The sequence below is a fragment of the Microtus pennsylvanicus genome, chromosome 8 (genome assembly GCF_037038515.1).
Source record: "Microtus pennsylvanicus isolate mMicPen1 chromosome 8, mMicPen1.hap1, whole genome shotgun sequence".
Classification (NCBI taxonomy): domain Eukaryota; kingdom Metazoa; phylum Chordata; class Mammalia; order Rodentia; family Cricetidae; genus Microtus; species Microtus pennsylvanicus.
Window position 1 is genome coordinate 4,943,794 of NC_134586.1, and position 15,491 is coordinate 4,959,284.

Consider the following 15,491-nt stretch of genomic DNA (forward strand, 5'->3'; position numbering starts at 1 on the left):
TATTGGAGACAGTCTACTGGGTTATGAGAGCATGGCTGAGGAGTATTGTAGGCCTTTTTCCTCAGGGCCATTCACAGTTTGGAAGAAACTACGCTGGCCAGGGGGTGAACGACAGAGTGACAGCCGGGCCTGTGGTAGTGGAACTTTCCGGTCACAGGACGCCATGGTTTTTCCTTCAATACAGCAACTGCTGTCTCTCTGGCAATTGTAACTCTGAAGCCACTAGCAGTGGTTTGGCCAAGGCTGCAGCCAGGCACTGGCTCTATCATAGCCACTAAGGGAAACTCTATCTGAATCTCGATCCTTCAATAGAATTCAGGATTCAAAGGTTGATGACATCCTGCTAGCTCAGAGAGGCTGAATAACAAGTAGCTAATCTTCCCCCCCTCAAAAGGGCGGTCCTTCTGCTTCGCCCCCACTAAAGAACCCCACCTATACTTAGTTCCTCCCTACCACTTCCTGTCAGCTAGTTGCTCAGCCTCCTGACCCAAGGTTAATTTTATTTAATCAAACAAATGTAACATGTCTTTGCATCCCCAACAAAAGCAGCAGAAACAAATGTAACACCTTTACACAGTTAAAATAATAGTCTACAATAAGACCTTCACTTGGGAGTCTGTCACTAACTCCTTCCTGCCCACCTCCAACTGTGGTCTTGGGAGATGCTGGAGTATACTGTTAAAAATAATCCTTAAAAAGAGCCTTTCTGCCGGTGAAAAGAATTCCAATCAAACCAGATTAGACCGAATCAAAAATGCCCATATTTAATAAATGCCACAGTCCCTGGTGAACGGGGACAACATGGCAGGGAGAGGAGCCCACGCAAACCTGAAGACCACAGACCACGTGTTCCTTTTTCTGGGCGCAAGCCTAAATACCCTGTGGGAGTGGTCCTGACCCTCCCTGGGGAGGGGGTCAGCGCTTGTCAGGCTGGGAGTTGGAGTCCAAGCGCTTGGCAGGCTGGGAATTGGAGTCCGGACCAGGGCAATTCCCAGGCCAGGGGCTAGGGTGACACTTCCAACTCAATATTACATATATGAAGTAGTGGAAGTCATCCATGACAGGCGGGACTTTGGCGATGCCGCTGTCATGGGGTCACCCGTGGTCCTTTAGTAAACACTCAGTGACTTTGCCGGCATCTGCACTTCTGTCTGTCGTTGATTGGGGTGGGGGTGGGGTGAATGGATGTTTCTCCATGTTTTCCCAGAAAATGTGAACACAGTAAGAGGTTAACATTCACTTACATGGGTGACTGAGGCAGCTGTGTCACCCCGAAGCCCAGCCTAGGTGACAATTCACAAAGCTGCGTGGTTGGAGCCTCACCTCTGTCAGCCTCCTCCTCCTATAGACTCCTGGAACTTTCAGGACCATAGGCGTTTGGGGCAGGAGAGATTGGGTGACAGGACTCCCAGGTGCGTCATGCTCAGAGGACAGAGTTCCACAACTGGGCCACCTATTAAATAAGTTACACATATATTAAGTTAATTAAAAAATTTGAGACAGTTTTATGTAGCTCAGGCCAACCCTGAACTCTCTTTCTCTTGAGAATGGGTCTCACTAAGTAGCCCTGACTCTCCTAGAACTGACTAACAGAGGTCCCATTGCCTCTGCCTCCCCAGTGCTGGGATTAAAAGGCCTGTGTCACCACACCCAGTTACTTTGAGCCCTACTGCTTGTGTGTCTCGGGCATTGGGAGGACAGGTGTGTCCCATGCACTGGGATGTTCTTTTGAATGTACAGCACCCTTACAGGAACATCCCTTTAGCTAGCTGTTCCGGCAGACTAGGTGCTTCAAGTTCCCGTGTCGTCATTTGCTGAGAATCTCTGCCCACTGTCCACCACCAGCCATGTTCTCCATCTTTCCCTGTATTCACGTCCTCTCAATAAGTCCCGCATGTGCCTCCTAGAACTGCTTCACGCTTACTGGGCAGACAGATGTGGACCGCATCTATGCAGTGGTTCCCATGTCTGTGGACTCTGAATCTGGGACTAGGGACTAGGACATCTCAGAGGAGCATGGCAGGCTTGCAGTGGTCACATGTGCATCTGCCTCTGCCCCATCTCTCTCTCCCTCCCTCCCTCCCTCCCTCCCTCCCTCCCTCCCTCTCTCCCTCCCTCCCTCCCTCCCTTCCTTTCTTCTTCCTCCCTGCGTCCGCCCTTCCTTCCTTCCTTCCTTCCTTCCTTCCTTCCTTCCTTCCTTCCTTCCTTCCTTCCTTCTTCTTCCCTGCGTCTGTCCTTCCTTCCTCCCTCCCTCCCTCCCTCCCTCCCTCCTTCCCTCTCTCCCTTCCTTCCTCTTTTCCTTCCTTCCTTCTTCCTCCCTGCGTCCGCCCTTCCTTCCTTCCTTCCTTCCTTCCTTCCTTCCTTCCTTCCTTCCTTCTTCTTCTTCCCTGCGTCTGTCCTTCCTCCCTCCCTCCCTCCCTCCCTCCCTCCCTCCCTCCCTCCCTCCCTCTCTCCCTTCCTTCCTCTTTTCCTTCCTTCCTTCTTCCTCCCTGCGTCCGTCCTTCCTTCCTTCCTCCCTCCCTTCCTTCCTTCCTTCTTCCTCCCTGCGTCTGTCCGTCCTTCCTTCCTTCCTTCCTTCCTTCCTTCCTTCCTTCCTTCCTTCCTTCCTTCCTCTTCCTCCTCCTCCTTTTTCCTCCCTCCCTCCCTCCCTCCCTCCCTCCCTCCCTCCCTCCCTCCTTCCTTCCTTCTCTGTCCCTCCCTCCCTTCTGGCCTCCTTCCTTCCCTTTTTTCCTCTTAAATTACTTACAGACGTAGGTTTCTTTATGGCATTTTCATAACACTATGATGTTTGCTTCCCTGCCTTTCCCCCCATGGTTCCTTCCCCATTTCTCTGCCTTTCCCTTTCCCACTATGCTTCTTTGCCTCTAATATTTCCCCCTCACTTGTGTTCTGTTTCCCTTCCCACACCCTGTCCCCCGACGGCTTCCCATCTTGTGAACTCCCCACCCCCGGCAAGATTCCTGGACTCGACACATTTACTCCCACCTAGCTACAAATATTTAACAATTAGAAGCTAGGATCGCCATGTGGGAGTAGCATATGGTCCCTGTCTTTATTCCCTGATGAACTGGTGTAAAGTGATGGTTAATTTCGACTGTATACTTTGTTACACTGAGAAGGACCCAGAAGAGCTGCTGAGCCGAAGGGAGCCTGTCCTCTCCTCCCTTGCTTTCTGTTAGGTCTTTCCTCACTCCTGCCAGGAAGTAACTAATATGCACAGGATCCACACTGTCGAGCATCACAGGTCACACAGGGACGATGAGGGAAGAGAGAAACAGTATAGGAGAGGGTGTGAATGCCTTACATATGGATGCTGTCTCCTTTTTATCCAAATTTCAGTGTCTCAGGAGTTTGCTAGCTCAGCGGCGGGAAACCTTACATTTTACCCTGGTCAGTTATTGTCAGTAGAGTCATCTGGGAGGAAGGAACCTCAGTTGAGAAAATCCCTCTACTCCCCTTCTTCCTTGAGCCTAGATTCCTCCTCCTCCTTATTCTCTCTGGCTATCAGCCCTGCCTATCCCTCTACTGCCTAGCTGTAGAAAAACTACTGTCCAGTTTTTCATTAGATCCATCAGGTGCCTTAGGCAGACAAGGTGAAGTGGCAGCACATCCTTACATAATGAAACACACCTTTACATTGTTTAACAAAGGCAGCGCAGACAAATATAACCCACCTTTACACGGTTAAAGTAATATTGCTTAATGTAAAGAAATGTAGCAGATCTCTGCCTCCTTGAGGAAATAGCCTTCGATCTGTGTGGGCAGCAAGCGCTTTTACCCAGGTCTCCAGCTCCAGGACATGAACTTTAAAAACAGAGTAGCACCCAGTGCTGGGGTTCATGTGCATATACAGGAGGCAGACAGATCTCAGTGAGTTCAAGGCCAGCCTGGTCTGCACAGTGAGTTTGAGGCCAGCTACACAGTGTGACTGGATGAACGTGACAATGTATAGCACAAACTGTTCTCTATGAGCCATGAAGGAAATATCTGTTGTTGGTTTTTAAGCCTCATTTAATTAGGCTTAATGTCTTCCTCTCAGAACTTGAGATGTGAGGCTATTTTGGTGAAACATAAAATTCTGAGCTTGTTTCCAAAAATACACTGCAATCTCTCACGGCTGCTCAAGACCCTTTCCCTCTGTTAATTCTGCAGAAAGAGCTTGAAGGTGGCGGGGGCCTTTCAGGCTGATGCTGTCCTCTGTGTACAGACAATAATGGGACGGAGAGGGAGGAGTAGGCTCTGGTGTCTGTCCTGTCCAAGAGGGGCCTGGGGTACCAGAGCAGTTACCACATTCGTTTTCCCTGAGACACTGGACTGCCCGCGTTCCGCCTAACACATGACCATCCTGTGACAGATTTGTGTGGTTTTCTGAGGGACGAGGAGACTCAACCATGACCAGGGATTGGGTCATCTGTGAACCTGCCTCTCAAACAGGTTTGCCACATGGAGGTCTACAGAAGTTGAGCTAAGGAGATTTGAAGATTAGGTCATGGAGTGTTAATTGCTTGGGATAATTGGATTTGAGAGATCTGTGAGGAAAAAGCAAACATAAATAAGAAAAAACGGAAAGAATAAATGCAGAAGAAAGAAAACAGCAGCAGTGTAACCCGAGACCACATCGCGTCTATTGTGGCCAAGTGAATTGATTTGCGCTCTTATCACAGGGGCTCCTGGTCCGCATTATAAACAGACAGCGGCAGAACAATAGTAAGCTTTCCTCTAGGCCCACATCTAGATTTTGGACTCTTAAGTAGTGTTATATATGGGTTCCATCTCATAGAGTGGGCCTTTAATAAAAAATAAGTGGCTGTGGAAAGAAAAGTTTATCTGAGGGATCAAACTGCTGGGCTGTCTGCGCAGGAGACAGCAGGAAAAGCCTTGCTAATTTGATGGAGACAGAGAAGGAAAGGTGTGGGCCAGAAAAGCCTGGGAATTAGTGTGAGATTAGTCAGGCACTAGATGCCCTTGCCAGAGGCTGGGCTAGGGAAGCCTGGGCTTTCCTGGTAAACAGAGACCTGGTGGATGCTGGGTTTACTATTTTTCACCCCACAACAATCCGTCTGTCCACCTGGTCAAGTCACAGTCCTGTTTAAGACATTCTCACCAGCACTGCCATTTGGGGGACCCCACTTTGGGCAACAGTAACATTTGTGCCTCTGTCCTACCAGTACATCCTGCAGTCAGGTGGTTGTTGGAGTCACAGGTTCATACCTGGGAGTTATTGGTGATCACCTTTCTCCTCTGGTGGTGCCTCCCAGCACGCCTTCCAGCACCATGCATTGCATGCTAGTCTGTAGGGATGGAGCGTCAGCTGGGCACTAGCTCGATTTCTCTATGTTTGATGTTGTAAGTAAGTTGTGTCTTACCGTCAGGTTATGAAGGGAAACCAATAGCCTTGACAATAGCCTGTGATGTCTGGGAATCCATGGGACCCCTTGGGCCAACAATTCAACCAAATACAACCTATCCCTGGCACTGGAGGCTCTACATGGTAGCAGAAGATGTCTCATTGGGCAGCGTCTCCCCCGTTACATGGTGATTCACTTAAATTCTCTTCCTTGTCTGTATATATTTTAGGAAGTTTTATAGCACTAGGTTTCCACACGGCTTTCCGAATGGCCTCTAGCGTTCTTTGTCCCTCCCCATACATAGTCCCTCCTTTACTCTTCTGCCCACCCGTCCCTATCAATCCTAGTTTAATTGCTCTTTGTCTCTTTAGAATGCTCTATTTCTGCTTTCTGGGAAGGTCCGCTCTTCTCCCTGCTCCTTTACCAGCTACCCGTCCTCTGTGATCATTCCCCGAAACAAACATTTAGAGCTGGAAAGTGAACACTCACACATAAGAGAAACCTCATTCTCTGTCGTTTGGGGTCTGGGTGACCTCATGGTGGTTGTTCCCAGCTCCATATACTTCCTGGCACACTTCATTTTTCTTAACACTTGAGTAATTTCCTTTGTGTAAGTGGACCACAATTTTATTACTCATCAGTTCATTGACGGACATCCAGGCTGTTTCCAGTTCTTGTCTGTAATGAGCAGAGTGGCCATGACTATGGATGAGTGGTAAGATGTAGGTCCTTTGGACATCAGCCCAGGAGGGCTAGAGCTGGGTCTTTAGGTAAGCCAATTTTCAGCTTCTTGAAGGCCCCCTGTGGTGGGTCATATCCTGGCCAGGTGACTGACAGGCCCAACTAGTTAACTCTTTAGGGAGAGATCAGTAGAAGACAGTATAAGAACTTTGGGGACAGATCAGAATTCCCTTCTCCACTCTGGCTGGAGGTTGAACTTAGTTGGGTTCCTTTGTTAACCAGGATGAAGTAGGTCTCCTTTAAAAAGGCCTCAACAGAGTTCTGATGTTTCCACTTTGCACAGGGAGTTTTACTCGGGAAACAGCAGGTGGGGTTCAAAGCTAACCAGGGGGGAAGGATCCACCCTCTACTGACCTCCGAGAAAGCAGTTCTCTGTCCAGCTACTTAATAGCAGGACTTTGAAACCAGGTGGATTTTAACTGCCTTCTCCCTACAATACAGGGCCAGGTCCCCATTTCAAGATCAGCAAGGTCAACCCAGTGCCCACAATTGATTTCCGAAGGAGGAGGGCTCACCGTCTGTAGGCTGACACTGACCCAGAATCGTTGGGACCATAGTGTACCTTAGTAACTATAGACAAATACGCCCCAACATTAAAAACAAAAGAAGAAAATACATATAAGAGAGACTCTTCAGGCTGTTGGAACAGCACAGGGTTTGCAGCTTGGCGCCGGAAAGCGGATGGAGGGGACTAAAGCTGCCCTACTCTTCCCTGCCCTTTATTAAGCCCAGAAATATCTCCAAGCCCCCTTAGCTCCTCTTTCTAACGTTGCTAGCATGGCCCTCTGTCAGGAAAATGCCAAAGCAGTATACCTGGCCATTTTAAATTATGTGTCCCGAGTGCAGGCACTCAGAGCCCAGCTGTGTGGGATCTCTTGCAGGTGGGGGTGGACATGGGTGCTAGGAATCAAGCGCTCATTCCCTGAGCCATTCCTCTAGTCCCTAGTTTTTTGTTTGTCTTAGAGACACGGTCTCACTATAGCTCAGGTTTGTCCTGAACAGCGCCACAATCATTCATCAGCTAGGGTTAAAAGCGACAGCCACCTTGCTAGCAGGGACGCTGTTTTGCCTGAACAGGATAAGCGGCAGGGAGATTGCTTCTGAGGCTGGCAGCAGGGTAGCAAGGCCCTGCAGGCACAAATGCCGGTCCCCAGCACAAACACTAGTCCTTTTCCCTCCCGAGTTTTAGAGAAAGCCATTGTGATGTAAATGTGTCGCAGAAGTGTCCAGGGTCCTGCCCCACTGAGTTCTTGAGTAAAACGCCTGTGCTCCTGGGCCCTTAATTCGCGTGCCCAGCCCCGCGTGACTGCGCGCACCCACGATAAGGAGATGCTGCAGCGTCTGCGCTCCTCCCTGTGCCGGGTACTAGCCCGTGGCTCAGCATTCGGACTTCCAGGGCTCAGCAGAAACAGCAGCCCCGGGCTTGTAGGATTCACCGTGCGCCACGTGTCGCCGCTGCGCCACGCATTCCCACACGCCCGCAGCTTCGTCATGGCCTGCTTGCCCCGGGCAACTGCAGCCCTGGCCGGCCAGGTACCCGCACGGGCGAGGGGCGTCAAGGCCCAGCATCCCTTGGGGAACTCAGGGGGTCACCGCGGGAGGGCGCCACGAGGCTCTCGGGATCACCGCAGGGCGCCGCAGCTCAAGAGGGGATGCCAAGGGGGATTCGGGGGTTGCCACGGAAGACACAGGGATTGAGAGACTCGGGATCAAGGCGGAGGTCGCCACCAGGGGACTCGGGGATGGAGATGATTCATGGGTGCTCGCGGGGTCGCCACCAGGGACTCAGGGACTGCTAGTTTCTCCAGGGAATTCTGGGGTCATCCTGGGGGTCTCAACCGGCCATGGGGGGGTTCTACTGGGGACTGAGGGTTCACTGTGGGAATTCAGGGGTCGCCACTGGGGACTTGGGGAAACATGGTTCTCCACTGGAGACGCAGGAGTCATCACCAGGGATGTTGGGGTCACAAAGTGGAACAGGGAGAACTTGAGGGTCGCTACAGGGACTTGGGCACCACCAAGGATAGCGGGGATGCCACCAGGATTGCGGGTGTCACAGCCTGGAAATCTGGAGGATGAGGGAAAGCCTTCCCCACCTCAAAATATCCCACCCCAGCCTCTGCAAGCCTGGACCCCTTCCTTCCCTCCTTTCCAATTATTTAGCAAATTAGCGTCCAGCTTTTTGAATGCCTGCCCCTTTCCCTAGTTAATTCCAAACTTCGGTGCCTTTTATTCATTTAATTGCCACCAGTATCGAGAGGTTTTGTTCTTCAAGTGTGAGGTTTTGGCGGCGCCAAAGCACCAGGGACCCTGCGGGTGGAGAAAATGGTTCCAGCCAGTCCGCGCCCCCTCCCTCTTGAAGCCGCTTGCCTATTGTGCGCCTCTGATTGACAAGACCACGAGGCTGAGCGCGCTTGGGAGATTTTTTTCCCCCCCTATAAATGGCTTAAACCCTCGGTTTAGACGACTCACTTGGACATTCGGAAGACAATTGCTTTCTTGTTCATTGCGGGTGAACCCTGTCTCCTGGGTTGACCTGGAATTTAAGGAGCCCCTCCCTAAACTACTAGAAGATAAGCCAGACCTGGGGCCAGTTGGGAGGCTGGGTCGTCATTCTAGTTTGAGCTGACGCTGGGTATTGAACCGTCCAGGCTCGGCTTTTCTGTCTTCTGTGATGGTGAGTCCCTTGATCAGGTACCGGCAATGACCCACCTGACTTTGGTTAATGGAGGTTTACTTTTACTTTTAAGGACTGCAGTAATGGATGCCCGGCGCCCTTTGCTGGAGAAAGAGGATCAGAAGTGGCCGAGACTTTCAGGGTAAGTCTGCAGGAGGTTAAGTTGCTAGGTAATGCATTTCACGTTGAGATTGGGGGTTGGGGAATTTTAATTGTAAATTTACACAGATTTCTTAAATTTTAAATTACAGCCAGTGAGGGAAAAAGTCATTCGAGATTATTACCAGTCAGCAAAACAAAATCCACTTAGCAGCAAACTGCTTGTTTTATTTTATGAATCATTCCTTTTATTGGCAAAGGGTCGATTGATGAATAGGAACCTGAGTTTTGTTTTGATCTTTTATTCTTGTTTAATTGAATCAGCTCAACCCTTCACTCTGCTCCTCCAAGAAAAAGGCACCGTGTCTTCCCTCCTTAAAAAAATCATAGAACTCACTTACAGTGCAGTGTTTCGTTTTCTTTCCGTCTGAATTATGTGGTTTATGTACGACGTGGCCTCCTGCTTCCCAGGAGAGTTACTCAAGGGATGAAGATAAAGATCTCCTCCGAGTTCTTCATCATCCACACCACCCCACAGGGTTGTGTGGCTCTTCATGGGTGCTTGGCTCTGCCACTCTGTTGGCTCTGATAGCCACTGCCAACTGTCATCCATAGAACAGAATGTCCTTCTGACCTCACATCCTGGCAGAGCTCAGGGAGGGGCTGAAACCTGACTCATCAGTTTTGTGCCACAGGGAAGGCTCGGTGTGTGGGGACAGTGCTGGGAACAAGGGGGGGGGGTGCTAGATTCAAGATGAGGCTCTGCTCACAACAAAACATAGTAAAACATGCTACAGTGAGCTGCTGTGGATTTTGTCTCTGTGGTTTCTGGTGCACTAAGCAATAGGCTTAACCGCTAATCCTTACAGACTGCTTGGGAGCTTCCAAGACTGCCCTGGTCAATGGAGGTGGGGTGCAGTTCTCCCAGAAGTGCTTGCCTAGAATTCTATCCCCAGTACTTTCCAGAACTCAATTATAATACATGAAAAGCTTGGGAGCGTTCTGGCTGTCCTGGGACTCCATACAAACCAGGCTGGTCTTGGCTTCTGGCTAACCTTTATAAGACAGAGATTCAATTTCTCAAAAGAAATTATTATGTGTTTTTTAACTGAAAGGACTTTATGCTTTTATACAAAGTATTCAGTGCAAGATAAAGTTCATAGTGAAGATAATGTGTTTGTTAACTAAAATTTGTATACAACTTGATTGTGTGTGTTAATGCATGTCATGGCTTGAGACAGTATTGATAATCTGGGGAATAAGATTGATGGGTTTTATTGAAAGCTCAGTGCTGGCTGTTGAACTTAGGGCCCGTGTACACACTAAGCCTAGAGCCTCTTTGACTGAGTCACACCCTTAGCCTAGATCTTCTGTCTGCCATCACCTTGCTCCCAGGGTCTCTCCTAGGTCCCGTTCCCACTGTGACGGGGTCTCATTAAAGGGAGGGTGATGTTTTCTAGCTGGGCCCAGAAAGCAGGCATGTTTGTTTCTATATAATTCTTGTTTTTTTTTTTTTTTTGTTTTTTGAGACAGGGTTTCTCTGTGGCTTTGGAGCCTGTCCTGGAACTAGCTCTGTAGACCAGGCTGGTTTCGAACTCACAGAGATCCGCCTGCCTCTGCCTCCCTAGTGCTGGGATTAAAGGCGTGCACCACCATCTATCTAATTCTTTACAAATTAAAAACAAATCTATTGTCTTAAATTTTAAAATTTTCATTTGTGAGCCGGGCGTTGGTGGCGCACGCCTTTAATCCCAGCACTCGGAGGCAGAGGCAGGCAGATCTCTGTGAGTTGAGACCAGCCTGGTCTACAAGAGCTAGTTCCAGGACAGGCTCCAAAACCACAGAGAAACCCTGTCTCGAAAAACCAAAACAGAAAAAGAAAAAAATTTTCATTTGTGTATTAATTATCGTGGGAGGGCACCGTGGTGCGAGTGTGGGTGTCAGGGGGCAACTCGGAGGGGTTGTTCCTACCCTTCCCCACCATGACTTGAGCACCCTGGAGCGAGCCTATAGGTGTGAGTAGTGCGCCTTTGTGTGTGTGTGTGTGTGTGTGTGTGTGTGTGTGCGCGCAGTAAGTGTGCACATCTCTGTGAGTGCCCTTGGAGATCAGATGTGCTGTATCCTCTGAAACTGTAATTACAGATGCTTGTGAGCCCCTGGACTCGGTGACCGTAGCGGGTGAACTGTCTTTCCATTCTTTTAAGGAGCTGTGTGCGTTATCTGTGAGTCTCACCGCAGACACCAGGGTCCTCTTCGAAAGAGATGAGCTCTCTGCATCTTACGTCGCCCCTGATTGACCCCAAAGCTGTAGCATCATCTTCTTCTTCAGACCCCCCTAGGTTCTCAGAGAGGAGCCATCAGAAGCACTGAGCAGATCAGGGCGTGTTTGTTTACTTATTTTGTATACGTGGATGGGTCCGTGTCTGTGCAAATCAGTGAACAACTTGTAGACCGTGACTCTCCCGTCCTACCATGTGGGTTCCAGGTTTTAAACTTAGGTCACCAGGCAAAGCACCTTTACCCACCTAACCATATAGCTGGCCCAGAAACTTGTTTTTAAAATGTTGGGTGTTTATCCATATATCTTATTATTTTCTAGTTACCATGCTTTCCTGTAATCTTCCATGTGTCCATTATATAAAACATCCCTGTACAAATACTGATTGGTTGGTCCCCTCCCCCTTTTTTTTCTTTCTGAAACAGGGTCTCACCATTTTAGCCTAGACTGGCCTTGAACTCCTAGAAATCCACTTGCCTTAGCCTTTCAAATTCTGGGATTAGAGGTGTATACCAGCCATCTGACATTTGTTTTTTAAAGATTTATTTATACTTTGTGTGTATGAGTGCTTCCCTCTCCGTGTGTGTGTGTGTGTGTGTGTGTGTGTGTGTACCATATGCATGTCTGGTGTCCACATAGACCCGACCAGGACGTCAGATTTCTAGGACCCTCATTATGGATCAGTTTAAGCTGTCATGTGGGTGCCGGAATTGAACCAGGCCCTCTGAAAGAACAGCCGTGGTCTTAACTGCTGAGCCCTCTTCAGGTCTCACCTCCCTGCGCCCCCAGCCATTGCCTTTAATACCAGCACCCAGGACATAGAGACTGGTGTATCTCTGAGCTCCAGGCCAGCTAGGACTATACAGTGAGAATTGCAGAGATTCCTTCAAATAGAGGAATTCGGAGTTCTTGGTGAAATTATGATGGCCACAAAATTTTGTGTTGCTGAGAAAAAACTGGATCCAGGGCATTCTTTATGTTCAAGTCTGTATGAGAGGGGAAGTAGTCAGGGAAGACGCTGCGGTTCACACAAGCAGAAGGAACACTGGGAGATTTTCTCATTTAGAGTTTCCATAGTGTTTGAAATTTCTTTTTGGTTAATTGTGTGTTTGTATGGATGTTGCTGTGTGTGCGGTGTCTTCGGAGGCCAGAGGAGATGGCAGAAAGTGCTGGAGCTGAGGCTAAGCTTGTCTGTGAGCTGCGAGACTGTGCTGGGAACTGAACTCTGTAACAGTAGCTGGTGCTCTGACCTCCGAGCCATCTCTTTGACCTAGAAGAAACACTAAATGAGCATAAATATCCTTTGTGTCTCAGCTCGGCCGTGAAGCAGCCCTAGTGCTTTGGTCTAGCCTGGGAAGACTGGGCGTTTTTCCACTTTTTGTAATGTTGCCCAGTATTTTACACAGTAGGCAAAGTTCTCTACCCTGAGCTACAGGCCCAACTCTGGAAGCATTTTAGGCAAAGGATTCAGAATATAGAATTATAGAAACTAAATCGTGTCCTGGGGATTTGAACTTGGGTCTTCTTCTTTTACAGCAAGTGGTTTTTTTCCACACTGAGCTATCTGCCTTGACCAACTGTGGGGGAAAAAAACTATCAGCTAGATTGCATTGCAGAAAAATGGACCTAGAACCTTCAAGGGCTGGGGGTTTAAACTTATTTTGTTCCAAGTTTCAAAGGTGATATTTAGCTGGGCAGACACAGTGAGAGCTACCAACTCTCCCACTGGTCTCCCAGGCTGGAGAGCCTGGGTCTGGAGGTAGGGAAATCTGGAGAAGGATTGCAGGACAATACTCAACTTGCTCAGATTCTTTTACCTAAATCTCCTTAAGTGCTTCCTAGCCTAGCTGGCTTGCTCAAACAATGATAAGCCACCAGGAAATACAGGACAGACATCCCCTTGCAGGCATCCCTAGTGGTGGCCCCTCCCATGGGCTGGCCTGCAGTAGTGTGGCTTCCTGTACCTGCTGAGGTTTTGGAAACTACATTCCTAGGGAAGGAGGTAACCAGAGCTACAGTCTAGGCCTCTGAGGACTGGAATATGATTGGCATATGGGGACATAGCCTCCTAATTTGGTCCACCCCTTGCATGGTTTTCCCAGCTGTGACAGCCATAGGACCTCTGACCCTTTCCCTGTTCCTTCTCTCATTCCTTCCTGTATTCCTACTGTGGGGCCTTTGCTATGACCTGCTTGGCTCATCTGCCCAAAGTACGTCAATCCTAAGATAGATGTCAATCCTGGGTATATAGATGTCCCTCCGGCCCACTCTCTGTGCTCAAGGCTGCTCAGCTGCACCCACAGGATTGTAGAAAGCCAAGACTAACGTTCCCTTCCCTGCCTGTCACTTTTAATTCAGAAGGCCATTGAAAAGTGAAAGTATTTTTTTTATGCTTGAGGACAACTTTATTAAAGTTCAAGAGAAAAATAGCAGGGTGAACAAGCTGTAAATCTTGATAGCTGCCTGGAGGAGGTGGGTTGATAAGGGGAGGAAAGAAAGCCTTGTTGAAGAACCATGGGCATTCTTGATTACGTCACTTAAACCAGAAGTCAGGGCCATGGATGGCTCAGTGGGAAAAGATTGCTGTATAAATCTGACTCCGTGTCTGATCCCTGGACCGCATGGTGGAAGGAGAGAGCCACCTCCCAAAAGTTGTCCTCTGACCCCCACAGATGTTCTGGTGTGCCCACAGACTTATCATGTGTATATACACACAATAATAAATACAATTCTAAACCGCCAGTGTGCATTGGCTGTGCAGTGTTTAAGGTATGTCTGGAGGACCAGAAAGATGGCTCAATTGTTAAGAACACTGGCTGCTCTTCTAGAGGTCCTGAGTTCAATTCTCAGCAACCACACGGTGGCTCCCAGCCATCTCTGATGAGATCTGGTGCCCTCTTCTGGCCTGTAGGCAGGCATACAGGCAGAGCACTGTTTACATGATAAACACATAATGGACATTATTTTTAAAGAGAAGGCAGGTCTGGAATTCAGTCTCACCCTTCAGCCACACTGTCCATCTTCAGCCTGCCCTGTTCTGTCTTCCTTGTCAGCGGCCATGGGTGGGGCTGGTCATGTAGCCCCTTTGGTAGGGTTCTTGCTCTGTGTACCCCACTCAGACCTGGGGTGATGGTGCAAAGGCAGCCTGAGTGACAGGAGTCTGCCAGGACACCCCCCCCCCACCATCAAATGCTTTCTCCTCTCTACCTAGGGTTTTTGTTTATTTGTTTGTTTTTGTTTTTTTACTGTTCTCTAACTGTTCACAAGTTAGGGATCAGCATCGTGGTGACTTTGGCCATTCGTGATGGTCCAGCCCGCTTTGTGGGGCGTGCCTAGGGCAGTTGTTTCCTGTGGCCCTTGTTGCCCTTGCTTCTGTGTCCCCGAATAGAGGGCTTTGTTCATCGTCTCGTCCTCCTAGAACAGAGGGCTTGTATCTGAGGCTCCATTCTCTGCTGGTCCATCTTCAAAGAGGAGAGCGCTTTGATGCTCTCATCCCTGCCCTGTGCATCTGGAGGCATGGGAGGCTTGTGCCCACAATGCTCTGGGGAGATGGATGGACGCAGCCATGGGAGCAGTGACTCTGTCCTCAAGGGTCCTCCTGCCACAGTGAGCAGCACTGTTCCCTGGACGATGCCCCTCCTTTCTGAAAGGACCCATTCGAGTCTGGTGGGAGTGGGGAGCAGTCCCTCCCCTTCCTGCGCTTTCCCCACACCTACCATGTGGGTACATCCCTGAGGTGTGCTTCCCATGACTTTACAACCAAAGTCACTGCAGAGATTTGTTTGTGAGTTAGCCTTGTTATGTAACCTTGGCTGGCCTGGTACTCGCTATGTAGCCTAGGCTGCCCTCACATTTGTGACTCTCTTCTTCCTTCAGCCTCCTGAGTGTGGGGCATAACAGGTGTCCAGTGCCACCCCTGTTGTAGGGATTACTGATTTTTTTAATATTTATTTATTTATTTATTATGTATATTTTTAGATGTATTCATTTTGTTTTATATGTGTGTACATATTCACGTATGTGTGTACATGAACTGTGTACATGCTTGGTACACACAGAGGTCAGAAGATAGCATCTGATCCCCAGGAACTTTGGATATATGAATGGTTGTGAACGCCAGCCTGTGGGTTCTGGGAATTGAGCTTGGATCCTCTGCCAGAACAAGAGCTCTTTTCCACTGAGCCATCTCTCCAGCTCTATGATTATAGTTTTGTTTTAAATGTTTTTAATTGCAGTAATTTCTTGTGTGTGTGTATGCATGTGTGTGTGTGTGTGTGTGTTGTGTGAGGGTGGGGAGGGAGGATGAAAATACGTGTGTGTGTGTGTGTGTGTGAGGGTGGGGAGGATG

At 49.1% G+C, this 15,491-nt stretch overlaps 1 protein-coding gene across 3 annotated transcripts in view; it reads left to right on the forward strand.

Moving 5' to 3' along the window:
• Positions 1–15,491, forward strand: part of Bcat1 (branched chain amino acid transaminase 1) — a 68,862-nt gene that overhangs the window by 16,462 nt on the left and 36,909 nt on the right. The window contains exons 1-2 of one of the 3 annotated variants that reach the window (XM_075982305.1): positions 7,177–7,622; positions 8,840–8,908. In XM_075982305.1, coding sequence (XP_075838420.1) covers positions 7,419–7,622; positions 8,840–8,908 — 273 coding nt within the window. In that variant the 5' untranslated portion in view covers positions 7,177–7,418. Of the gene's footprint in view, positions 1–7,176; positions 7,623–7,663; positions 8,767–8,839; positions 8,909–15,491 lie in introns of those variants that run through there. The other 2 variants (XM_075982307.1, XM_075982306.1) reach the window with 2 other exon arrangements.